Below are 25,456 nucleotides of genomic sequence, written 5' to 3'. Positions count from 1 at the left end.
GAACAAATGCAGCTGAAGCACAAATCAGTTTGTAAAATAAACGGGGCTGAGAGCTTGGGAGAACTCTTCAGCTGGTAGAAATCACAGAACCATTTAAATTAAATGATATCATGCTGGAGAGATTTTAGGCTAACCTACACAGCAAGGGGTAAGGCCTCAGCTGATGTCAGAGGGAGTATGACAACATTCCTTTGGCATCTCTTCCTGTGTGGAGCCATGTTGGGTTGCAAGGCAGTCATCAGCCAGATCAAACACTTTTTATATAATGCTCTCCAGTGCAAGATGTGGGTGGGTCTCGCAAAACATTTCTGTGGTTACCGAGGGTTTTGGTAGTTACTACATGAAGAGGGCCAGCTCTGCACCAGGGGTCTCATTTAAACAATGGAGGGCTCAGATAGAGTGTGTGCTTTAAGTAATATTTCAGTGATGGGGAATGTTCTTTCCTGAACAAAAGAGGTCTTTAGCATGCATATGCCTAAATTGTTAACAACATTATTGAGTCCTAGGGAGCACAGATGTGAGACCTCTCACTACTGCAACATGAAGATGACCTTGACCAAATTATGCTGGAGAAGTCATTTGTAATGGCTGGACAAATATCAAAATACTAGGAACCTAAGATCCATAATGTTTAATTTACAGATCATTCTGAGATGGTATTTCAATTCTAAAGAATATTTATTACTATCATGTAGCTCTTAGGAAGTATTTATATGCTGGTATTCTTTAGGTGTGTATTCAGAAGACTGTGCCTAATCAATTAATAATAACATGGTTTTTATTAGCAGGAGTGGGAAACTTCTGCCTCTTGCACATGTAGGGCAGTGCTTATGGCAGACAATCTGAGAACCAGCTAAGTACTCTACACCTTATCACTGCCTTGTACATAACTGTAAAAGTCCCTCTGGAAGCCTTAGCTGCAGGAGGAAAGTTGTAGCCATACCTCTCCATTTGAAGCTGCAGTTTGCCCTAATTCCCAGCTAATTACATAGTTCAGACTTGCTTAGTATTACAGCTGAGAAAATAGTAGGGCATGGAAGTGCCAGTGTTTAGGAGCCCTTTCCACGTTGCTGGGGCCATTCACCCACTCCACCTTCCCACTCCCAGCGACATCACCTTAAAGCCTCTCAGTCCCAGCTCTATCTGCAGCTGAATCTCTGTAGCTGCATAATGTCCAAAGTTCAACCATCTGAATTCACTTTAAAAAAGAAGTTTGTGTGTGCTAGGGGGAAATGATGTTTCCCTGTGCTAGAGAGGCATAGTTGCTTTCTAAGTAAGCTTATTTTAGCCAAAAGGCAGGAAGTCACAGCATGCCCAAACAATTTAGGTACCAGCCCTGACTCAAATCCCCAACTGAATCTCCCACTCTTTTATACTTGCTTGGCCTCAGCAACATACATGTGCTTTTTGCTATTACTCACTAGCCAACACACACCCTGTGGAGAGTCCCCTCATGCAGCAGCTCCTTCAGAGGCCTTCTGACAGCCAAGGAAGAGACTGAGTCTTCATGGAGTCATTTCCACCACCCAGACTTCCCTCATACACATGATTGACATTTACAAAACAACCAGCCATGTACAAGTCCTTCTCTCCATTTCCTCTGTCCTTCCTAAAAATACACATCACACTTTTGACCTTCCCGGAGAATGCAACTTTCTGTATCATAGAATCATGGAGTGTCCTGAGTTGAAAGGCACCCACAAGGATCATCAAAGTCCAAGTGCTGGCCCGGCACAGGGCAGCCCAAGAATCCCACCCTGTGCCTGAGCATGTTGTCTGTCATGTCCAGCAGCCTTTTGTGGAGGTGCCTCTTTTCCTTGCAGAGAAGCTCCTTTTAAAAGCATTTTCTAGCATCGCCTCTTGTTGGGTTTTGACCAGTTTCACAGGCTTGCAGATGGGCTCTACTATAATCCAAGCTCTAAGAGTTACCAGGTAGCCTCAACTCACTGTCTCTAATGTACTGTTAAAGATGGTCTCTACTGGTAGATTATTTAATTAGTGATCCTCTGTCAGTCAGGGAGAACCCTTCAGACCTTGTATTTTTTACTGTGCAATCTATGGAGAAGGATATGTAGGGCAACCATCTGTGGTTAAAAACAAACAAAAAACCCTTGAGTGCCTGTGCTCAAGTGCCTGAAGGGGTCCCAAGTGAAACTAGAAGAAGGCAAGCTGCTTTAGGTCCTGTGCAAGCAGAGCTCATAGCTAACGTGTGCTGCAAAGCATCAGCTGCTCCAAGATAACTAACTGTGTGCTTGGAGCTCTCAGCTCTGGGGAGAAGAAATGCAGTGAGCCTGAATTTTTTCTACTGCTGTTTAATGCTTTTTATTTCCTATTTGCAGTGGCTTGAGACACAGTTACCACAGTTGCCTTGATGCTCAGTAAATTACTGTAACTGAGTCATATATCTACATTTGCTGATAGACGGCCATATGGTTTGAAATCAAGTTTTTAAGTGGTTTTAGGAACCAAGCAGAGTTTTCAAGGATTTTCAGTTTTATTGTTGAAGCAAACAGCAGTCTCAGATACTTGGGTGGTTGGGGTTTTTTGCAAATTCCACCAGCCTACTAAATACCTCTGCAAGTCTGAGCAGCTCAGTCAGTTGAGAATATGGGATGGGTCCCTTGATCACTTATGATTTTTCTTGTGAAGATTTCAAGATACAGCTCTGTTTCTCTCATTTGAGGTATATTTATATTCAAGCTTTGCCTGAATCCATCCTAAAAACGAAGTGAACAATGAAAAAAAACAAAACTGGAGTTGAATCCTAGCTCTTCTTAGCTCTCTTTGTTTCCACCTAGACATCTCAGGTTGATTTTTTTGTGTGCTTCTTTTGTTTTGTGCAGAAGGGGGCCCAGGGTGTGTGTTTGAATGTGAGAGAGAGAGATTAAAAATAACATTGCCTATTGCAAATTATGAGGTGAAAGTAAAGGGGAGTGTAAATCATATCTCTGCAGAACTGTAAATATGATCTGTAACGTGCTGTAATTGGAGGTTGTCTGCCCTGGGTTGAACATTCAAGAATATGAGAATGCCTGACATTGACTAGCTTCTTCAGGAGCACCATCCCTCCAGCTGACTCCAAGGATTCTTGCACTAAAAAAGACATTTTCTGTACACTTCTTGCATTGAAAAAGTTCTGGAATGAATTGCATGCGTGTCAAAGAACAATTTAAGCAGGGCCTTACTACCCTTTTATCTGAAAACCTCCCACAGTATTAAAAGGCACAAACCAAAAGAGCAATATAATCTCCCTTGTCTTGAATCATAAATGAAGTCTAGAAAATAAGCTTTCTTCTTGTGTGTGTGTGTGTGTGTGTGTAAAAACAGTGACAGAAAGGCAATTGTAAGAATTGTGTTTTGTGAATTTGTGAGAGGGGGATGACATAAATTCAAACGATTCTTCTTGTGTGTGTGTGTGTGTGTGTGTAAAAACAGTGACAGAAAAGCAATTGTAAGAATTGTGTTTTGTGAAAGGGGGGATGACAGAAATTCAAGCGGTAGAATTCAACTTCAGTTTTCAGACCTCTCACTTAGTCCAGGGAAACCTACCCAGGTTTTATTTTTTAAATTAACACTAGAAAAATCTTAAATGGGGATGAGCATTTTTCTGGGGAAAATGTTTTTCTATGAGAAAGTTAATGAAAAGAAGGTTTTTCCAACCAAAAAGTCTTGTCTCTTGCCTTTCGCATTTCTCCTCTTGTGGATGTCAGGGATGAGGTGACCATCAGGGTAGGTTTCAGCTAGAATGGGAACCTGTGATTTTTGCCAGATGCCATCTCTTGAAAACAAAATGCTTTATTCTTTGTAGGACTGGCAGGGAGAGACTGAAGCAAGGGCACTGGCAAACTAAACTCTGCTTTTGGAGATGTTACTGGTGTCAGAGATACTCTTTGTTTGCACTTTGGAAGTGGCAAAATAACTTTAAAATCTCTATCCATTTCAGGTGTGCTCTCTAAATGTGTTATTCATATCCTGTCTCAAAAATTATTTTATATTCCCATGTCATCATGCCCATTACAACACATGCCAGCCCCAGACAGACCAACAGAAATAGAAAGACAGGCTGACAAGAATCCATGTTAGCATTTAGAAGCTGGATCTCTTTGGTTGCCAGCCCCTGAACAACTCTAACAAGCCATTTCTCAGAGGCTGGTATTTCTTTCAAAGTAAAATGCAGCCCCACAGCTGCCTCAGAAACCTGGAGAGCTGAGCTGTGAAAACCCTGTTGTTTCTGACAGCAGCACTATCCCAGTTCTGTACAATTCACATTCCATATTCCCAGTTATTCTGTGCTGCACACACACATTGCAAACAGGAAGTAGGAGCAGCTCAGTTCTTGGCTTCCTCAGTCTCAAGAGACTGCCATGAAACTGAAAAACACTAAACTAAAACTTAAGTGTCTGTTAGACCTTTAATTAGCGACCTAAGGAGTGTTTGCCAAGAGGAAATTTGAATTCAATTATCCAAATAGAAAGTATTTAACCTCTCAATAGCACTCAAGTAATTATAATACTTAGGTGTTGTTTCTTTTCAGGAACCTTAAAAAGTAAAACAAAAAATGAAATTGAAAATGGGAGAAGCTGTCAGTTTTATATCACATGGAGTCTACAAAGGAAATCTGTAATATTGCCCATGCTTTAGACTCACATGTTAGCACAGAAAGGGGCAGCCTCAGGCAGGGAGAGCAGGTTGCAGGATTTGTGATTTCTCCACTAAAACAGCCAGCAACAGCATCAGGGCCAACAGTGTGAGCTTTATGTGCTTCACTACAACCATAAACACACAACTAAGACCAGCAGGTCACCTCACACAGCTTTTGATGAGATGGAGATGCTCTGTGAGTGTCAGGAGAACTGGGATGCATCAGAAGAGGCTGTATATTCTAGTCCATTTTGCAAACATTCCTCAATACCAGCCAAGCCATTTTCATTTCAGGCTGCAGCAGCTGTTTCAGCCCTGATCCCAACTGTCCTTTCACTATACATCCATCCACCCAAAATCTTCCCAGATTTAATCAGAAGGAAAAATCATTATTTTCTCATGTCTCTCTTCACAGACTGTAGGTTGCTTTGGGATTATGTTTATCAGCTGCTTTCTGACAGCCGGTACGAAAATTTCATCCGATGGGAAGATAAGGAATCCAAAATATTTCGGATAGTGGATCCCAATGGGCTGGCCCGTCTGTGGGGAAACCACAAGGTAAGGAAGCAAAGCAACCTTCCTCCTGCAGCACTTTGCCTCTTGTAGCATTACAGGATTCAGTTATAAGTGGGGGGAAAGAAGAAAAGATGGCATATAGATTACTACTGGAAAACTGTAATCTTTTATTCTATGTACATTAGAAATACAAAGCATCCATCCTGAAGCACTAAAACCTATTCTTCATACAGAGAACTTGTTGGTTTGGTTTAAAGGCCTTTAGTTATAAAGGCCTGTAATTATAAAACTATAAGGAGTGTAAGAATTAACAGTCCTTTCTCAAGGCATCTTACTTCTTCTCAGAACCTGATGCTGAGGATATTCTGGTGAGATGCAGTTTACAGGGAGCTCTGCACTACAGAGCAGGAGCTTTCTGTGTTCCTGTCTGCAGCAGCTCACAGATTCCACATGCTGCCCTGACACCAAATGCTGCAGGATTATGTATTTCTTTCTAAGAGGGCAGGTCCTGGTTTGTTCCCTGGAAAGCCATTACTGATTTTTATAGTTTGGAGCTGAGTTATGTATAGATATTTCTGTATATGTATATAAGTATATTCATATGGATGTATGAATAGTCAGCATGGATTTACAAAAGGGAAATCATGCTTGACCACTGTGATATCCATCTACAACAAAATTATTGGCTCAGTGGATTCAGGGATAATGGTGAATATAGCTTATCTTGATTTTTAGAAAGGCTTGAAACTGTCTCATAACAGCTTCAAAGACAGACTAATTAATGACGTAGACAAGAATACAGTGAGGTAGATTGAAAACTGGCTGATCTGGGCTGCAAAGATGGTGATCAATGGCACAAAATCCAGTCACTAGTCATTTTACCCCAGAGATTGATTCTGGGGGCAGTACTGTATGTCCCTTAATGATCTGGATGATGGGACAGATTCTCAGACAACACAAAACTGGGAGGAGTAGCTGACACACCACAGGGTTGTGCTGTCATCTGCGTGGTTCTGAACATGCTGGAGCTATGGGCTAATGGGAATTTTGTGAAACTTACCAACCTGCACATTAATTATTGGGCCATGCCATCAGGTCTCATGCTGAGTGTCTAAAACTCCTTCAGACCATTGGCCACTTGGAACTTACCAACCTGCACATTAATTATTGGGCCATGCCATCAGGTCTCAGGCTGAGTGTCCTTCAGACCATTGGCCACTTGAGCAACACAGTGGCCTTTCAGCATATGAGAAATGGAAGAAGCACAAACAGTATTTCAGGGAGGTTCCCAATGAGGAGTCTAGTCACTTTTTGCAGGGAAAACTTTGTCCCTGTTAGTGTTTCATTGCTGCAGGAGTTCTTGATGTGGCCTCCCACTGCAGAGTTATTGTAGTCAGGGCAAGCAGAGGGGGTTCTGCTCTTACTGGGTGTTTTGGGCAGGTGGGTCAGTCTCCTTTGGTGAAGCCAAACTCCTGACATGGAGACTCCGAGAACAAAAATGTGCTTCTGCTGTTTCAGCATTTCTTGCCCATGGCGAGGCGGCTGCTTTACCCTCGTGCACACACAGCTTTGGCAGCAGAGTTGTCTCTCTGCTGGTGTCTGCCAGACAGCAGCCACTGCTCCTTCCTGTAGACACAGCCTAAGGGGCTGATCCTGCTCTTCCAAGTCACTAATTTGGGGGCTGCCCACGTACAGCTCTGCTGCCAGTGCCTGTCACTTCTTCCTTGTGACACTCAGCTTCAGCAGAGCCATCTCCTCTGGGGGCTTAGGAAGGTTTTAATGAATCATCTCACACACAGTGTACCTCAGGGCTCTGGCCACGGCCTTTGGGGCCAGCAGCTCCCAGAATGAAGGGGAGGATCTGTCACAGAAGCAGAGGTACAACCCAACTGGTTTCTTGGTTTACACCTGTGTAACAAGAGGACAAACAGGATATCAGTGCCCACAGTGCTCTGTGAGCATTAACTAGTTAATGCAGGGGAATCCCAGAGGAGCAGTGCTCCAAGCAGGGATTGCTGACAGATTCAGCCTATTAGCCACTACACCCAGGCTTTTATAAAAGGTGTTTTCATTAAGAACAGGCCTGTCACATCCCACTTGGCATGAGCATCCCCCTCCACCTAATGTCTCCTCTTGTAGTTAATTAAGTCTTTTGTTATCTGTGTTCCAAGAAACTGTAGAAAAGCCTTGCTTGGAATTATTGTTAAACTCCTTGCTTGAATTGCCCTGTGTGGAAAGAGACCCACAAAACTTAGGTCATGAGGGCTGTGGGGGCAGAATGGGCCTGCAAACAGCAAAAAATGGTACATGTAATTCTTGGACTGTCTTGGTTACTTTAGGCAAGCTCTGGTAGTTCTGCAAGTCATTTTGGGGCTTAGGAAGGTTTTAATGAATCATCTCACCACTTTTTTTTTCTTTTTTTCTTTTGAAAAAAACAGAACAGAACAAATATGACTTACGAGAAAATGTCCAGAGCCCTACGCCACTACTACAAACTAAATATTATCCGGAAGGAGCCAGGACAAAGGCTTTTGTTCAGGTAATTTTCTTTCTTTGCCATTTCTTTCTATGGAAAGTTAGTTTTTGAGGATGGAAGATGGAGTTGTGTGTGGGATACTGTGCATGGCCATACATTTGCAAAAGCTGTATAAAGCAGTGCTTCCCAGCTTTTAAGGCAGCCACACCAATTTACAAAAAACACAGGCCTGTCTCAATGATCAGTGGAGACAATAGAAGTCTTTTCACTGCTTTGTGCAGGCTGTGCCATTGTTTAAGACCTTAGATACATGGGTTCAGTCAAACTGCTGGAAAACCTGCTCCAAATGGACTTCTCAAACACAGCTGCCTGTGAAAGCTGAGCAGGGATCAGGCATTTCCTCAAGGGCATCACAGAAGAGAAGCGCTCAATGACCACATCTTTGGTGCTGCCTTGAAGGAAGAGAGGGAGCTGCAAGAGCTGTTCATAGAACCCAGCACAGCTGATTGGATGGTACAGACAAGAATTTAGGAAATAGAGCCTGAAACAGCATTAAAGCAGGGAGCTACTTGTACAAACTTGAGTGCAGATGGCACAGTGAGAGCACTCCACTCCTCTTCAGAAAACACCAGCAAATCCTAGTGCATGTCTGACCCTCAGAGCACTGAACTCAGACCAAAGACTGCTTTGCTGTCAGTAGCCAGCCTGGATCTAACAGTGTGTTTGGACATGATAACAATAGGAAGGCAGGCTTGGAATTTGTTTTCTTAAATAGCTAACAGAACTACATTAACACTCAAACGCTCTTCAGCTGGAAAAGGGTTCTCTGGAATGACTTGTTTATGTCAGCTCTTAGAAGGAAACATAGATGCAGGAAGGAGAGTGAAGGAAAAATCAAGTGTTAAAGGGCAAAATCAAGTGTTCAGTAGTAAATTTTTTTCTGGTGGAAAGTTAAAACAAGGTTGCTCCATCAGTACCAAGGGTACCTGTATCTCTGTGGCCTTGTGTGAAGACTGCATTGCCCTGGGGGAATTCCTGATGCTGAATATTGAATGTGCTTCTCTTGAAGCCTTCCTTTCAATGGGGGCATCCACAAAATGGGAGTCCATCTCTTCTCAACCAGGCTGCCTGTTTTCTCAAAACCATTTTAACTTAATGCCCTTGGAGACATCAGTTGCTCTGTCAGACTTGGCCAATTTGACCAACAGATTCAAAGGTCACCAGAGAGCATAAACCATGAGCTATATAAACTTCATTTCCTTTGGAAACTGGGAAAAAAAAACCAGAAAAACATTTCTTTGCACAATTCCCAATAAAAACTTTTTGATGTTGCTTTCTTAGACCTATTTATATCTGAAGAGAAAAAGAACAGCTGCAAAAAATCAAGTTATTAATGTGCCTTTCTTGGCTATTCCTTGCAAGCAGAGAAATAATAGGAAATGTGACTTTAACCTGCAGGCAGTTGTCATCTGCAGATATCTGTATGGAGCTTTAAGTAAGATGGAGTCAGAAGAGGATTTCTAATGGGTTGTCTGGGTGTCTTCTGCAACAAAATAGGTCACAGATAGTGTGTCTTAATTTTTGTTCAGTTCTGATTTGGGTTGGTTTTTGTCTGTTTGTTTTTTTTTTTTAATGTAATCAGATGCTATTAGAAATACCCACAGTGTGATTTCCTTGACGTGGCTTAAAGCACAGACCAGAAGGAATACCCAAAGTCCTGTGGTGCAGCTCACATGGGCCCATGCCCCACATGGAAAGGGGAGTGGGTCCCATGGCAGTGGGACCACTCTGTGTTTTGATTTCATTGCCGTGCAAGATGGACAGGACAGTGACAGGGTGTAAATCAGGGCACAGTCTGGCCCTGGGCTTTGCTGCACTGTGTAGCCAGGCACTGATTCACCACTCCTGCATACAAGTTTTTCACCACTGTAACACTGTTTGTTGCAGCAGCATTTTTCCAGCAGTGACACAGCAGTGAGTCACAGCACTTTTTTTTCCCCCTAAATGCTTATATGCACATGATTTCCAAAATTAGAAGGGAAGGCAAAAGGTTAGTTGCAGGCTATGCTGTGTTTGCTGAGAAGCTCTAGCAGTGACCATTCTGAGTCAGTGATAGTAACGAGGCTCCTGCTGGTTGTTTTTGTTTTCACTGGGGCAAGGATACTGAGCATATCATCAACGTGAAATAAAATCAGCTCTTACAATTAACACATTTCATACTGCTGCATGTTAACCAGGACGCTGTTAATGAAAGACTGAAATTTTGTACCACTTCCAGCATAAACATCTCTCATCCTAATTCCTCCAGAAGTGCTTGGGAGTTGGGAAACTGATTTGTGTTGAAACTAGGATTTCATCCTTCCTGTGTCACTCTCTCTTCTTTCATCATAAAATTGAACATGAAAAAGCAGAGCCTTTCTGTGCTACCTCTGGGCAGTAGTACACAATAATGTCCTGGCAAAAACCAAGACTGCAGACTTACACTGCAGGCTGGTGGATGTCCTTTCTCATCTCCTTCTGCTGCCATGCCTCCCCACAGGTAATTTCTGTCTCAGAACCCTACAGACTCAGTGCCTTGAGACACTGCTGCTGGGAGCCGTGGCATTCATTACACAGGATGCTGCCTCACTGCAGTCACACTTTCTGCAAGCACACAGGAAGAGACTGTCCCTGCTTACAGTTCTCTAGCCCTAAACCTTTTTCCTTCAGGGCTTTTTCCATTCCTGGAGCTTGTTCTGATGTGGACCTTGGCTTTTTCCCCCTGTTCCTTTGGTGTTTCATGTTCTTCTCACTCACCTGCACAAACCAATAACCCGGTGCCTCCCCACACCTTGCAAGGGCTTGTGCTTTGAAATATGCTGATCATAAACACCTTTCATGTCTCTGTCACCAGACACCACACATGAGTGTACTGGGGCCAAGCTGTCATCTGACATGAAAACAGCAAACAATGAGGGAGAAGAAATAAATATAATTCTTTGAGAAAATCTATGGGTTTTGTTCAGATTTGGGCTTTCAAGAAGCCAGGGTAAAGGCTGGTGATTTCTTTGTTTCCTTTCAAGGTATGGAGGAGGGAAGACACCTGGGGAGAAGCTGGGAAATACTAAGGCTTTGGGAGGATACAGCAAAAATTATCTTGGGAGCTGTAGAGCTCAGGGGTCTCAATAACCTGATGGAGATAAAAGCTGAGACCCCTGAGAAATGCGCTTGTTTCTCTGGTTTGCAGGTTCATGAAGACCCCAGACGAGATCATGAGTGGCCGGACAGACCGCCTCGAGCACCTTGAATCCCAGGAACTGGATGAACAAATATACCAAGAAGATGAGTGCTGAAGGAAACAGGTGCAGCACCTCTGTGGGTCCAGGGGAGAAACATCTGCCTGACGGTCGGCACGGTTTGGGAGGGGAAGCAACAACACAGGAGCAGTACTTGAGGTCGCTGCTTAGCTTGAAGACCACGCAGGACCTGAAGCACCTTAACAAAACAAACTAACTGGCAGAAGTGGTGCTGGCAGGAAAGCAAAGGGGAGAAAGCCTGGACTTGTGCACTACTTCACTGTTCCTACAAAGTCTCCCTTGAGTTTTTTCTTTCTTTTTGGTTTGTTTCAGTTTTGGGGTTTTTTTGTCATTTTTTTCCCTAATAAACATGCAGTTTGACTTTCCTTATCTCACATAGGACAAGACACCAGATTATGCTTCTTCTTTTTTGGTTTTTTGTTTTTGGAAGGCTTTCCTATGGAAATAGAGTGCTCCTATTTTCTGTGCAAGTCTCATGACACAACACTGCATAAACAATAGCAACACAGAAGGGATTTGCTCAAGGCTTCCAGTTTGCTTGGATCAATTTATATGTGCTGCCACTGAGAAATGTGTTGAAGCTACCAAAAGAATATCTCACACATACCTGTCAAATGAAGAGGAGACACCCTTCACATGTAGGCTGGGCTGTCATCCCAGCATAGCTTGGGCTCACCAAGAGTACTCCGAGTGGCTGTTAACTGCTGGAATATGGACCAAAACCAATCACCTAAGTGCTCCAGAGAGGAGAAAAATAAATGTGACAAACCTCTGCAAGTGACTATCAGTTAACATTTTCCCTCCTTCTAGCAAAGAAGTGATAGAATGGAGGAGGGGGAAGGGAGGGTGGGGACAAATACATATATATGTGTGTATATATATCTAAAAGTTCCATATGTATATATATATAAAAATATATATGTAATTCCCCCCAGTATATTCACAATGCAGGGTTGTGAATTTCAGTTCAGAGTTTTCTATAAAAAGAAAGACTGAAGCATCTGTAATTACAGAAGGAAGGGGTGTTTCTCATACCTGTTAGCAATTTTGGGGTGAAAGGTGAAGGACTGTTCCTTACATCATAGGGAGAAAGCAAAGGGACTCATCACATGGTTTGTATTACTCAGAAGCCTCTCCAGGATCATTTTTGTGCTGCTGGAGAGGTAGATGATTCACCACTCCAAAATCTGATGTTAGAGAACTAGAGACCAAATAGCTATACTTATATCTTGTAATTGATTTTGGCTTTGTTTTGGGATTTGGTTTGTTTTGTTTTTTTTTTAATGCCTCCCACTGCCCTCCCCCATCCTACAGCTCTGCCATCAAGGAAGCTTGTCCCAGCTTGCCTGTTTTTAACATGTGTTGAGACAAGAGAAAAACAAACCCTACAGCTGTGTTGCTTTCTTGGTTTGGGGTTTTGTTCTGGTTGCAAGGTGCCTCCATTTGGTTTGCTGCACTGAGGGTGCTTGGCATGAGGTAAAGAGCTATGCCTAGTTTGGTCACAGAAAGCTCAGCAGTCCTTGATGCCCAAACAAGAGAAACTGCTGGCCTGTTTCATTTCACAGCTTGGACCACCAGGACAGGAATGTCTGTGGTGTCCAGTGATCCATCAGCAGTGGTCCTTTGAATGGAAGGAAGATCTAGCAGCAGAAATGATGCTTGCAGAGGGAGAAGGTTATGGGAAAACTGCAGGAATCACATTGTGCCTGAAAGAAAGCACGTCCACAGCAGTGCATTAAAAGCAGAAAGCCTCTTTAATGGAAACATAAAAGAAACTAGATCTGGAAAAAAATCAAAAGGCTAATCTAATCCATTTCAACCAAAAAACAAGGTACATTCCCATGATAGGGCTTTTATCAGCTATTAAACCAACGCGACATTTGCTCTTTCCATGTATTTAACAGGAGGGTTAATCTATCCAGGAAAAAATGGCACTATGCAATGAACAGTGTCCCCTGTGTTTAAACAGAGATAGGCCAATCTCACCAAAGACTTAATACTGAGTCACAGGTCGTAGAAGGAGCAGCTTTGTTAAGGGTGTAGATAAGCATCGTACAACAAGGGGAGATTTTTCTGAGCCAGTATCTGATGAGGAATGACAGGGTGTGCATTTCTCCCTGAGCTTTTCCCAGCCACGTTTTTCTGTAAAATCACAGTCAGTAAGTTACAAGTCCCAGCACACCACGTACTTCATGTGTTCTGCCTCAAAATAATGGACAGGGGAGTGTTTTTTAGCACTGTGTCACCTGTCTCTGTCATGACTCTGAAGTCGCTGGAGCTCATGAGGCGTGAGATTGGGAGACACTGTGGGACTTCAGCAGTCACAGATATGAAACCTAAAGTCCCTTGCCTTGAGACCCCAGGGACCTTACTCTATCACGTTGCTCAAGGGCCCCCAAGTTGCAGCCAGGTCTCAGGAGCTGGAATGAAGTGGTGAATTTGACAGATGGAGTGTGACCAGAAGTACCGATGTAAAGAAGGGCTCTAGCTGGATCCTTGGGTGTCCAGTGGTAAAAAGAGAAATTTTTTACAGAGGATGATTAATCCTCTTTACTGCTGTGGTCTAGACAACTGCATAACTGCATTATTTTCTTCAGCCTGCTGTTACAAGATGGTGAGGGACAAGAAAAAAACAATAGAGACTTTCTGCATAAAGTGCTCTGATGAGTCACAGCTTTTTGTCATGGCCAAGGTGCACACTGCAGAATACAGAGAAGCAGAGACAATCCACCCATTTTCACCATTATCTACCAAATTAAGTCCATCCTCAGCACTGGGTAAGACAGGAAAATCACACATTGTAGGGAAGCTTTATAGTGGAAATGTTCACCTTTACAAAGAAATGCAATCACTTCCACTTGTAGAATCTCAGTCAAAGGGCAAAAAACGTTTGTGGCTGTTGGAAACTCTTCCCAGTTCACACATAAAGGACATCTTAAGACAACGTCATCACAACCACAGAGGAGGAGTTCTTTCAAGGCTGATGCTAGGAATGAAAGTAGCCTTTGACCTTGGAACAGGCCAGTCACACAGAGGCCCTTCCTGTCTCCTGCCAGGCCTCCAGGTGCCAAAGGGAACGGTGTGGGTGACACTGGAGCTGCCAGGACTGCAGAGCCTTGGGGCCTGTTGTGGGAACTGCAGGATTTGAACCGCTCTTGGGGTCTTGAAGTGAGTTTATTAGGTATGACTAAAGATAAAAAAGTAGTGGCAGGCTAGAGCAGCTGCAGGAGGGAGATTCCCATTGACCTCACATCCACTGGCAGATCCATGGGAATGCAAAGACAGCATTAACATCTTGAGCCATAGGAATGCGTCGCTGCCTGCCAGGGCTAGCAAAGGTAACACTGTCTTTCCACCAACACTGACACCTGCCTTCCTCCCCTCCCCCAGTTTCTGATTTCCCAGTTAGAATTTGCCAGCTGCAAAACAGCCAAACTTTCTGCCTTTGCCACCAGAGCATGTGGGGAAAAGGGAGAAAGGGTTTCATCCTTGGAGATACACAAAAGTCACCTGGACATGGTCCTGGGCAACTGCACCTGGTTGGCCCTGCCTGACCAGAGGGGGTTTGACCAGATCCCTGCCAGCCTCAGCACCCAGCAAACGTTCTGAGTGCTTAAGTGGTTATGCAAAGGTTAAGTGGGACCTTTGTTGTCATCAGCTTGCTACAAGCCTCAGCAAGCCACAGGTCAGTCAGGTAGGACATGCTGCAGTTCCACAGCAGAACATTTTCTTGATTCAAGTTTGAAACCTGCTGACTGCCTCTCCATCCAGAGAACACTACTGCGGCCCTTTCTGTGAACACTAAATTGCTGCCATCCTCCCCATATTTCAAACTCCACTTATGCATTCTCCAGATCTTTTTTGTCAGACTGCAACTGTATGCGAATCCAGAGTTTGAGGTCTTTTTTAAAAAAAAAATAAAATTCTAGTGTTTTTATTGATGATGGCTTTTGTTTTTTTAAGGTGTGGTGTTAAGGGACTGAATCAAATGAATGTAACAAAACAAAAACAAGCCTATTCTCAGGGCCAGTGAGTTGCAAATAATTTTTAAAATGCTTGTAATTACATCATCTCAATAAAAAAATTTAATACAAAAGCAGGAATGCCAAATTTGTTGGTGCAATCATTGCTACAAGACTATTTCTTTTTAAGAGCCATGGTACCTGAGAGTGTAGCACACAGCAGCTGTTCTCAGTCAGGAAATGAAACCTGCAGGCTCCCCCTGCCCGAACACGTATGAGCAGTGCCTTGATCTTCCCTGGGAAGCGTTGTTCAGAAAAGTTAAGGCTGTCCCTTGAAATATTTACTTTGCTGTCTGTCCTGAGAGATAAGTCAAGTACTCCTCTAATGAGTGGATGTGTCTACCTGGTTCTCCTTCCTTCTCTTGGAGTGGACGCAGAAGAAAAAAAGAAAAACCAAAAATGAGTTGCTGTGATGATTGATGCATCTTTTTATCCCACTTAACAGGCCGGATCAAACTGTGAGAGCAAGAGGTTTTAAAGAATATTCATCTTTGCAAACCAGTCTAGGAACCCAGCTCCTCTCTTCCAGCTAGCAGGACTGTATTTTCAAGTGGTCATCCCTAACCAGGAGGTGAGGGGAGAGCAAGATGAGGTGGCACAAACTGCTCCCCGCTGTCCCTGTCTCCTGCATGGTGGGGTTCCTGCTGCTTTTGACAGCATGAGGCCTCTGGAGGGTTTTTGAACACCCCTGATGCAGAGATGCCACCAAAAGCCGCACCAAACAAACACATCCTTGCTCCAGAGAGGTGCCACCAAATGCCATGGCAAATAAACAAACACTTCCCTTCTCCAGAAAGGTGCCACCAAATGCCACAGCAAACAAACAAACAAACACAACCCTGCTTGAGAGAGGTGCCACCAAATGCCACAGCAAACACCTCCTGTCAGCAGCACACAGCCCACAGCCAGTGCTCTGGTGGGAGCAACTCAAAGAATCACAGAATGATTTGGGTTGGAAGGGACTTTAAAGCTCATCTCATTCCACCCCTGCCGTTAACAGGAACATTTTCCCCTATCCCAGGTTGAACCAAGCTCTGTCCACCCTGGCCTTAGACACTTCCAGGGATGGGGCAGCCACAGCTTCTCTGGCATACTGTGCCAGGGTCTGACCATCCTCACGGGAGAATTTCTTCCTAGTATCTAATAAAAACCTACGCTCCTTACACTTAAAGTCATTCCACTTTGTCCCATCACCTCCATGCCCTTGTAAAAACTTGAACTTTCATGTAGGCTTCCTTCAGATAAAATCAAGTCTTTTTAGGGTCTCCCTGAAGCCTCCTCCAGGCTGAACAACCCCACTCTCTCATCCTGTCCTCTTAGGAGAAATGCTCCAGCCCTCTGATCATCTTTGTGGCCCTCCTCTGATCTCGTTCAACAGATCCATATCTTCATGGCAGGTTAAAATATTTGGATCCCATCTACAGCTCAGGATGACCCAGGACAATCTGGCTGATGCGTCATTAGGAGCACTCAGCTGCTTCTTGCTCAGTATTTATTTTTTGTTTCCTTTCACTGGTGTTTTTAAAACACAAAGCAAAGAGTAAGCAGTAAGCAAGCCCCTTTCTGAGCCAAGACATCAAGAAGGAAACAAGGTGTGTTCCACCATAATTCAGTCCCTTCAGGCCATTTTCCTTTAATTTTAGAAGAGGAAATAGATGTATCCTAGACCTTGGCACAGCTTTCGCTTGCACTCTGAACAATAGCAAATGCTGTAGGTCAAAGGCATAGTGGAAGAAGTTCTCAGTGGTTTTGCCTATTGCTCCAGTGAGGATTAGTCTCAGCTCAAGAACTAGACTTGAATCCAGAGAACATCCTTTGGACACTCTGGGACACAAGAGGCATAGCAGTGCATGTTCAGTATCTCTTCCTTCCCATTTTCAAAACTGGCTGAGCTGCAAAGGAAAGCTCCCCAGCCAACACCAGCACAGGGAGCATGGACAATGCAGAGGTTTGCAGAGCACAGCTGCCACAAGCATGGTGGTGCACAATTCCTCCATCCAGCTCCCCAGCACTGACCAGGAGAGATTTTGCAAGGGTGTCAAAGAAGACCTCAGTGACTGTCCACACACCCTGAGGACCTACAGAGGCTGCAAACAGCAGCATTTTTTAATTATGTAGGAAGAAAGGTTTTCACTTCTCCCAGATGCGACGCCACCTCTGAGACACAAGCAAACAAGAAAATGCTGACCTCAGTTTGAAATCCAAGCAGCTTCCAAGCAACACAGAAAGAGCCACTTAGGAAAGATGTGAGGAGAGAAAGGATGCACTGCCACAGCATGAAGCCCAAAAGCAAACATGCTTCATTAATCACCTGAAAGAAAAGTGTGGTGTGTCACTGTAAGTATTCCAACAGCACAGGTGGATCTACCACATGTCAGGTCTGTCCATACTGGATTCCCACACACCCAGGGATCTGCTGGTTGCACTGTGTTCACACAGGCACACCTTGCTCAGTTCTGCTGCAGCCTCCTCACCATGCAGAACTGGAAGCTGAGCTAAATTGTATCCACCTGATGAGAGAAAGATGCAACTTCATGAGCTGCTTCAGAAGAAATGTCCCACTGCACACTGCCATCCCGCTGTGCCCAGCAAGGGGGAGGCTGTGGAGGGAGGAGAGGAAGGTTTGCAGCCTGGTTCAAGCTTTCACCACCCCGAGCACCTCCTAAGAGCCCAATAGAGAGCCAGGTGAGGATGAACTTCCCAGGATCCGCTTCTAAAATAACCAAGGACATGAGGTGTCAATGCCAGGGCAGCCAGAATTCCAGCACAAAATGTAAGACAGGACTGTACCAATGGTGAACAAAATCACATCCGTTTCCTCATTCTAGGTGTCCCTACCTGTTTTCCCCAATCAGCGGGAAAGTTTTATGTCATTTTGAAGGCAGAGCAGAAAAAGAAGGGCAAGAGCCTGTCTTCCCACCTTCATCCCGCCATGCTCTTTCCTCAACCTGTTGCCTTGAAAAAAGGGGGAATGGGATGTGGAAGTTCAGCAACCAGCTCAGCCTGAGCTGGGTTCAAGAGTGCCAATGTCACCAGTTAATGAAACAGCCTTTTTCCTCCTCCCCTGTGGCAGTACTGTTGTATCCCTGCTGTAACAGCCTTCCTTTGCTCAAAAGGACAGCATTAACCGTGCTTAATGACCATCTTCCAGGGTTAGTCGTCATAACTTGGGCAACCTGTCCACTTACTGACCATCTCTCCACCCCTGGCTAGATGTCCAGTGAAGGGGAAGGCTGAGGTTGTCACTCTGCAGGACACCCATTTCTTGTGATTCCTGGCAGACTGTACAAATTTCTTGTAATTCTTGGCAGACATACAAATGGGAAAGAAATAATCTGGCAATTGCTACAGAGAATTGCAGCAGTACACCTGTTTTCTTCAGTGTTGTCCATTTGTCAACAAAAGCAAGTGTGTGCATCTCCTCCATCCTCAGTGCCAGCACAGGAACCAGGCTGAGATCTCCATTTTAAACCAGGCAGACCCTCTTTGTGTGACTGCTGTCACAAACCACAACCAACATTTAGGGCGGAAAAAAGGAAAACACAGTGCCCTCCCATAAGACAGTAGAGGTCGTTATGGCCGATACGATCAGTTGTAGAACCTGCAGGGACACATCAATCTCTCTGCCTCCTGCAAACACCTCTGCATAAAGTTTCCCAGCACCTCAAAGTGCTGGAGAACAGCCACAACAGGAAGAATGATAACTGTTCAGGAATTAGAATTGATCTCCTACTGCCTGATAAACACTGTTAGCCTGGGGTTGTTGACTCAAAGCCAAGTTCCGCTAAACGGACAAAGTTTCCAAGTCAACCCTTCCTGGTGTTTGACAAGGTGAAGGGAAGGAACTGAAGACAGCTCAAACAAAGCAGGTATTGTTTCCAGTAGGCTGCGGAAAGATGTGAGTGCATGACCCGTCAGAAGAAAGTGAGGAAAAGAAGCAGGGGTTGCATGAAAGCTGAGGCAAGCAAAGAGTCAGTTTGGGTGATCCGACAAGGAAAGCAGGGAGTGTTCACCACAGGAAGGGCCAAGGTCAGTAACTTTCACTTGGCCAATGTGTGCTTGCAGGATCTGAGCAGGCCTCTATTCAAAGCCCTGCAAAATGAGGACTCCACCTCCTCTGTACCAAAGGTTAGTTGTTTCCTGCATTAAAATGTGTCCCTTTTTTCCCCATTTAACTCCATCTTAATTCTGCTTCCAACCATTAGCTTTCACTGTGCTTCTCTTCTCTAACTTCTGTAAACCACGGTATTCCCACATGGAGATCCTTACTGACTGCAATCAGTGCAACTCTTACTCTTTTTTCCAGCTAAGTGTCTTAGGTTGCAATGCAAGACAACCAAAAGTATGTATTCTATTAGCATCTGTTAAAACCAGGTGGGGCAGTTTTCTTTATCTCTTCCACAAGATATCTGCAGGGATATCTGCTGTTAATGGGCCATTGAGTCTCACTGCATGACTGATAAAATTCCATCATCCCATTGTGAGATGCTCTGCATCCTGCCCCTCTCAGGGGGAGGAGCCAAGCATTCCTACCTGGATATAATCTGAGATTTGGAACTCCACAGGCAGCTTTTTCCCACTGGATTCCCAGAGGAGCAGCTTTCTTTTCCACTGGACTCCCAGAAGACCAGGCCCATCTACACCACCACAGGACCTTCAGAGGAAATCTCCACCCTTCTATAGGTTCACTGTTCCAACAGAACCACAGCTGGCACTGCAGGAGGGCTGCAGCCACCATTTAATGGGACTGCTGCCAACACCCTGACCCACAGGGTGTCAGGTTTATTCTGACCCTGTCAGTGTTTGGGTTTTTTTTTTTTTTTTTACTACTGCATTTGTATTTTAATTTTTGTAATAAAGAACTGTTATTCCTATTCCCATATCTTTGCCTGAGAGCCCCTTAACTTCAAAATTGCAATAATTTGGAGGGAGGGGGTTTACATTTTCCATTGCAAGAGAGGCTCCTGCTTTCCTTAGTGGACGCCTGTCTTCTCAAACCAAGACAATAAGCAAGGGAGGAACTGAAGCCCCTTAGTGGCTTCCTGGAGGGGCTGCTCCTGGCCCAGAGAGCTGCAGGACACATCCACACTTGTTTGTTGGGGTGCTGACCAGCTCTTTCCTGCAGGAAAGGTTCCAGAGAGTGCATCAGTCTATTGAGAACTGGCTGATATGAAACAGAATGGGGAAAGGTAGGAACAAACCTTGAGGTGTCCTTCTGGTCCCATAAGAACCCAGATAACCCAATAATCATGCTTCTTCCAACCTTCCAGCTAGAGTGGGAGGTTCCCTCTCCACTTTGGAATGACCCTGGGGAGATTGCCTGCAAATACAGTAGCAAACACATGCGCAAAAGAGGCTGCCTGTGTCTTTATTTCTTTTCAAAATATTCTTAGTGTTGGTGAATGTTCTTTGGAACATGCTGCCTCACAGATTCTTCCTCCCCAACTCATATTCCAGATCACTCCTAAAATTTCCATGGAATCAACAAGCAAGGATAATTAATGGGTAGACAAATTTCACATGGCCAGGACTTCACCAAGTAGTTAATTCACACAATCTGACCCACCACTGAAATTTCCTCAACCTCACATAGAACAGGAGGAAAATGGGCCAGAGAGATCTGCCATCCCACAGTAACAATTTCATGAATGAGGTGACACCTTTGCTCTGCTAAAGCCAATGGAAATAAGGGCTGTATACAGTCTGTGCAACATAGAGATCTGAGCAGTGTCCAGAAAATATATTATACCCAGGAAAAATTGAGGGTTTAATACAAAAGTAAAACTTAACCCTCACAGCAACCTTCTCAACCAAGTCAATTCCCACCCTGGAGTGAGAAACACAACAATTAGTTTTGATGGTACTTTGCAGAGACCTTGACATCAATCAAATCCCAGCGCAGATGAACTGACAGGACAAAGTCAGCCTCAGACCTAAGGCCTCTCAAGGACTGAGGCATCCAGTGTTGTCAAGTCATGTATTTCCCAACTGGAAGAGCTTCAACAGAGGTAATTTCACAGCAAAAGGCTGTTGTACAAAACAAAGGACCCATTTCAAAAAACAAGCCAAGTCCATCTCAAGACTTAGATGGTCCAACTTCCTAAAGGACTGATTAACCCACAGTTTTCATTGAAGTCAACAAAACCCATGGAATTGCATGGGAAGGGGCAGAGGAAAAGTGCTCAGTCCCTGCTGAAAAGCCAGCAACAGAACATGGCTACAGGTGTGAGAGGCAATTGTGACAGGGTAAATGGTTATCCAAGAGAATTTCACAAAGAAGAAAGCATTTTTCATTCAGCCATAAGTCTTTCAGGAAATTATTCATTTTCCAAATGAAAATATTTTCTTTAAATTCAAAACCCAAAAGCTGGGTTTTTCCCAGCTTTTGTTTACGAAAGAGGGAAGTGTTTCAGCTCTGTCCTTTTTCATCCTTCCTCCACAAAATGTCAACCAAGCCTTGTGTCTTGGATTGGGAAGTCAATTTTCAGAAAAAAAAAAGAAGTGTTGTGAGGCTTTGCTGAACAGCTGTAGCTGGTGCTGCTGCAAAAGTGAAGGGGAAGGAAGAGAAATTCTGCTCTTCTTCACCTGTTAGTGATGGGCACAAGGCTATTTGTAATGAGCTCTTTAGACCCCAAGGCTTTCTGCCAGAAAAGCAAAGGGGAAAATCAGTTCATTCACCTGTTCAAGAGCCATTTAAGCAGTCCTAATCAGAAAATAAGCATCTAGTTCACTTCTACTTCTTCCACCTTAATTCTTTTTATGTAAGACAGATGCCTCCTGTGGGTCACAGCCACATGTGTCTGTATGCAATGAGTGAGCAATTTCCAATCCACAAAATGTCCTGTTGTCTTTGCTCTTTTGATCTCCTGTTTCACTGCAGTGTTGCCAGCATCCCTAGGAAGCCACATGAAAAATTCACAGGCTTTGTGGTATAACTGAGTCTCTCCCTAAGCCCAACTTTGCCAGGAGTGGGGACATCTCAGACGTGACACCTGCTCCTGTCCTCTACCAAACTAAGAGCTGTGGTAATAATGTGACCAATTGGGTGTATGATTTGCTTGTAAATCTTATGGATGCTGAAACAAAACAGAATAAAAATCACAGGCCATGGACACAGGAACTGTCTCTGAGTATGCTGGCTGCTGGCTGCCTTTTGCCTCCGTGAAAATTGACAATGTCTTAAAGTGTAACCAGATTGAGAACATATTGGTAAATCCATCAAATTATAGGAATGGATGTGCCTGTGTGGGAAAGAAGAGGTGTCAGCCCAGGGGCAACCGTGAGTAGTTGTTACAAAGCAGCAGGAGACAATACACTGCTTCCAGGAGCACCTGCAGAAAGCAGAGGAACACACAGCTCCATCTGAGACTAACAAGAGGGAAAAAGGATAAAAGCATAGTAAAGAACCATCTCCCCAGTTCTTTCTGCTCCTGTTACACGTCCTCAGGAGCAGCCAACACAGCCTGCCTCACCCTAATCTACACTAAGGAGTCTCTCTCTGCAGCCTCAGATGTTGGTCTGATACACCCAGGCCCTCCCACGTACTCTCACACCCCTGCTGATGCCAGCACCAGCCCTTTGGCAGCCGCCACGCACACTGGCCTGGTGAAAATAACCTGCACAGAAGGAAGAGGCTGGTTTTCAGCTCCTCAGTCTGACTCACCGCCAACCACACGAGCAGCAGCGCTGCTGTAAGATGGATAGTGGGAAAAAGCATCCCAAAGTGGGGAGAGGAGCGGGAAACCACAGCCCAGCTGGATCCCACTTGGGCCAGCTCTCCGTGGCCATCTGCCTCCCATGGTGCTCCATGCTGCCATTCCCTTTTTCCTTTCTGACATCTAACCCAACACACCCACAACTATTTTCACTTTCGAGCAAAGCAGGCTGGAAAACAAAATTCCTGGGGCAGTCTTTGCACACTGTCAGACAGTGTGGCTGTTCTGCTATCTGTGCTTCAGAAGAGCTCATATGTGCACAGCTCTCTGAGGCTTTCAGCTGCAGCCCTCCCCACTTACTTTCCACCCTTCAATTATGACCTCCCCATCTGCTCTGTGCAGCCATCTGAGAGTGACCCAACAGTTTTGTTTCAAAAGAGTCTGCAGCTCCTTTGTTGGGGGGTTCATGGAGGGCAGAGGAACAAGAGTGGGGAAGAGGAACATGGAGGACAAGTAGCACTTCCATGGTTCATAGGGGACACCCAAGTCCCCAGAGCCAGACCCTGCTGTCTTTCATTGGTGCTGCCCCTTTATTCACCCTGGAGCACCATGTACCTCCAAACAACGCTGTTGTCTGCCACTGGTGACCTCCTGTGTCAAAACCACCCTGTGTGTAGGCTTTGGAGAGAAGCCCCATCCTTTCCAAGATAAAAATCCACTGGAGACAAAATTAACTTCAGTACACATTATATCTGATTATCCAAAACACAGCATAGTCTCCTGGATGCTTCCTTGGCAGTGTGACACACACTTCCAGCACCATCTCATCTTTGATGAGGAGCTGGCCACAGGAGTAACCACCTCCACACAAGATTGCTGAAATTTCCAGGCTCTGAAATCCCCACGATATTCACTTGCCAGCGCACACCAGTATTTTGATCTTCACAGCTTCAGTAAAGATGAGCTGGGGAAAAATGATGCAAGGTAGGTGGGTGTTGCTCTATTCACAGAGGCAGCAGGTACTTTCCTAATGTCCCTGATTGCCCCTGAGACACTTCCCCTCACCTTGAACCCTTCTGGTCCTTTGCTGCCTGGTAAAGTCCAAGAAAGATACTGAGGGGATTTTGGGGGTTCAGTTTTGTCATTTAGCAGCATATGAGAAGTCATTAATTAATTTAATTTAACTCTGCGAGCTGCTTTTACTTATTTTTTTTTACATCTTTACACAAGTACGATGCTAGGTGTGTGGATCTTTGCTTGCATTGATAGTCAACAACTTCAGAGCCCCACAGAAGAGCACAATGCCTGCCAAAGACAAATTGCTTTCGTTCTCTTCACTCCCCCTACAAGGAGGCAAGAAGGATAATTGCAGTAGGTGTTGTATTCCCCACCCACATTTTTTTCTCACTGCCAAACACATTGCATCAGGAACAATTAGAAACTTTTTCCTTGTGTGGGCCCTTAGCCTATATATAAAATGTACAAACATTTTTTCTTCTTTAAAACTAAGCAAAACAAAATCCTACCTCCTATATGGACTCACTTTCAGGGAGCCAATTCAGCTGATAAAGTGAGGAACTCAGTAGCTACAGCCACAGAGGCAATGCTGATCTCCCAACCTCAGGGAGGGAGAAAAGGATGCTCAGGGACTGTTCATTCCATCAAGGAGACAATGAGAAAGTGCTTTCTGAAAGTTACAGCTGCACACGTTCACAGCAGAAGGATTGCAGAAAAAAACAGCTTAGATCTGCAGCTACTTCTGCCAGTGATGGTGTGTTGTTCCCCAAAGGACCTTCCCAGGAAGCAGGGGTCTATAACTCAGTGTGATAAACTGGCACAGCATGACTGAAACCAGATGGACATTAAACACCTGACCCCAGATGGGAACTGGAACATCCATTACCAACACTGAATGCAGAAGCACCAACTCAGCAGCCATCATCAGCATGAGAGCCCAGCTATGATCAGTGCTTGGCACTTACCAGAATGACTGAGAGCAATAGGTGATGGTTCATATTTAGACAATAAGGCAGGTGCAGGCAGTGCCTGTCCAAAGCAATATCCTCATTTAGAAGAGGTGCTTCAGTCTCAGCTGTGTCTTGGGATGTCCAGTCCAAACAAAAAAAAGCACAATGCATAATCCTCCACAAGTAGTTGTAGCAAATATTTAAAACAGCAATTTCATTTTGTTTCATGCAGTCACTTTTTAAAGCTGGTTAATGCTCAGACCTGTCCTGTGTGCCTGATCCCACTACCCCCTGTCCACCACACAGCAGGACTTCACAGGAGTTCCAGTTACCAGCAGCTGAACTGCAGGGCTGGGACTTCTTTCTTGAGAGAACCCAACTGGAGGCAGTACCCCCAGTGCACGGGGCTGTGGGCTGGGTGTGGGCTGCCAGGGACCACAAGGGGAAGGCACTGGCTGTGTCCAGCTGGGGGTGAGGCCAGAGAGGCAACATTTAGCCCCAGCACTTTACCCAGGATCCCCCAGGAAAATTGCATCTGGTGTGCTGACACGAGTCAGGTTTTGTTCAGGATCAAATATGTGTGATATCTATATTCCAGAGCTACAGCTGTGATGAGGTGGAGCAGAGCAGGACAGAAGCCCTTGCTGGCTGTTCATGTCCACCTTCAGCCCCCTGCCAAGGGCTGAGCCCAGCAGCCTTCACCACCAAGCTGCTGTGCCTGCCCAGGCTGTGCTCCCCTCACCAAGGGTTCTCCGGGGTCCCCTGCATCTCCAGCCCTCACCCTCCCACCCAGCACTGCAGGCAGCAGTTTTGGCCCCAGCAAGAAGCAGGCACCAATCTATCACAGTAGGTTATCACTTTCTCTCCTCTGACAAAAAATAAA

General features: G+C 44.8%; 1 protein-coding gene across 3 annotated transcripts in view; it reads left to right on the top strand.

Annotated features, from left to right (window-relative positions):
* Positions 1-14,870, top strand: part of ETV6 (ETS variant transcription factor 6) — a 127,026-nt gene extending 112,156 nt beyond the window's left edge. For all 3 annotated transcript variants that reach the window (XM_041398711.1, XM_041398710.1, XM_041398712.1), the window contains exons 6-8: positions 5,057-5,199; positions 7,596-7,696; positions 10,860-14,870. In XM_041398711.1, the coding sequence (XP_041254645.1) occupies positions 5,057-5,199; positions 7,596-7,696; positions 10,860-10,965 (350 nt within the window). In that variant the 3' untranslated portion in view covers positions 10,966-14,870. The remainder of the gene's footprint in view (positions 1-5,056; positions 5,200-7,595; positions 7,697-10,859) is intronic.
* The last annotated feature ends 10,586 nt before the right edge of the window (positions 14,871-25,456 follow it).

The sequence above is a fragment of the Onychostruthus taczanowskii genome, unplaced genomic scaffold (assembly GCF_017590055.1).
Source record: "Onychostruthus taczanowskii isolate IOZ18803 unplaced genomic scaffold, ASM1759005v1 scaffold15, whole genome shotgun sequence".
Lineage (NCBI taxonomy): Eukaryota > Metazoa > Chordata > Aves > Passeriformes > Passeridae > Onychostruthus > Onychostruthus taczanowskii.
Note: the sequence above shows the minus strand (reverse complement) of the source record. Positions and strands in the feature narration are given on the sequence as shown.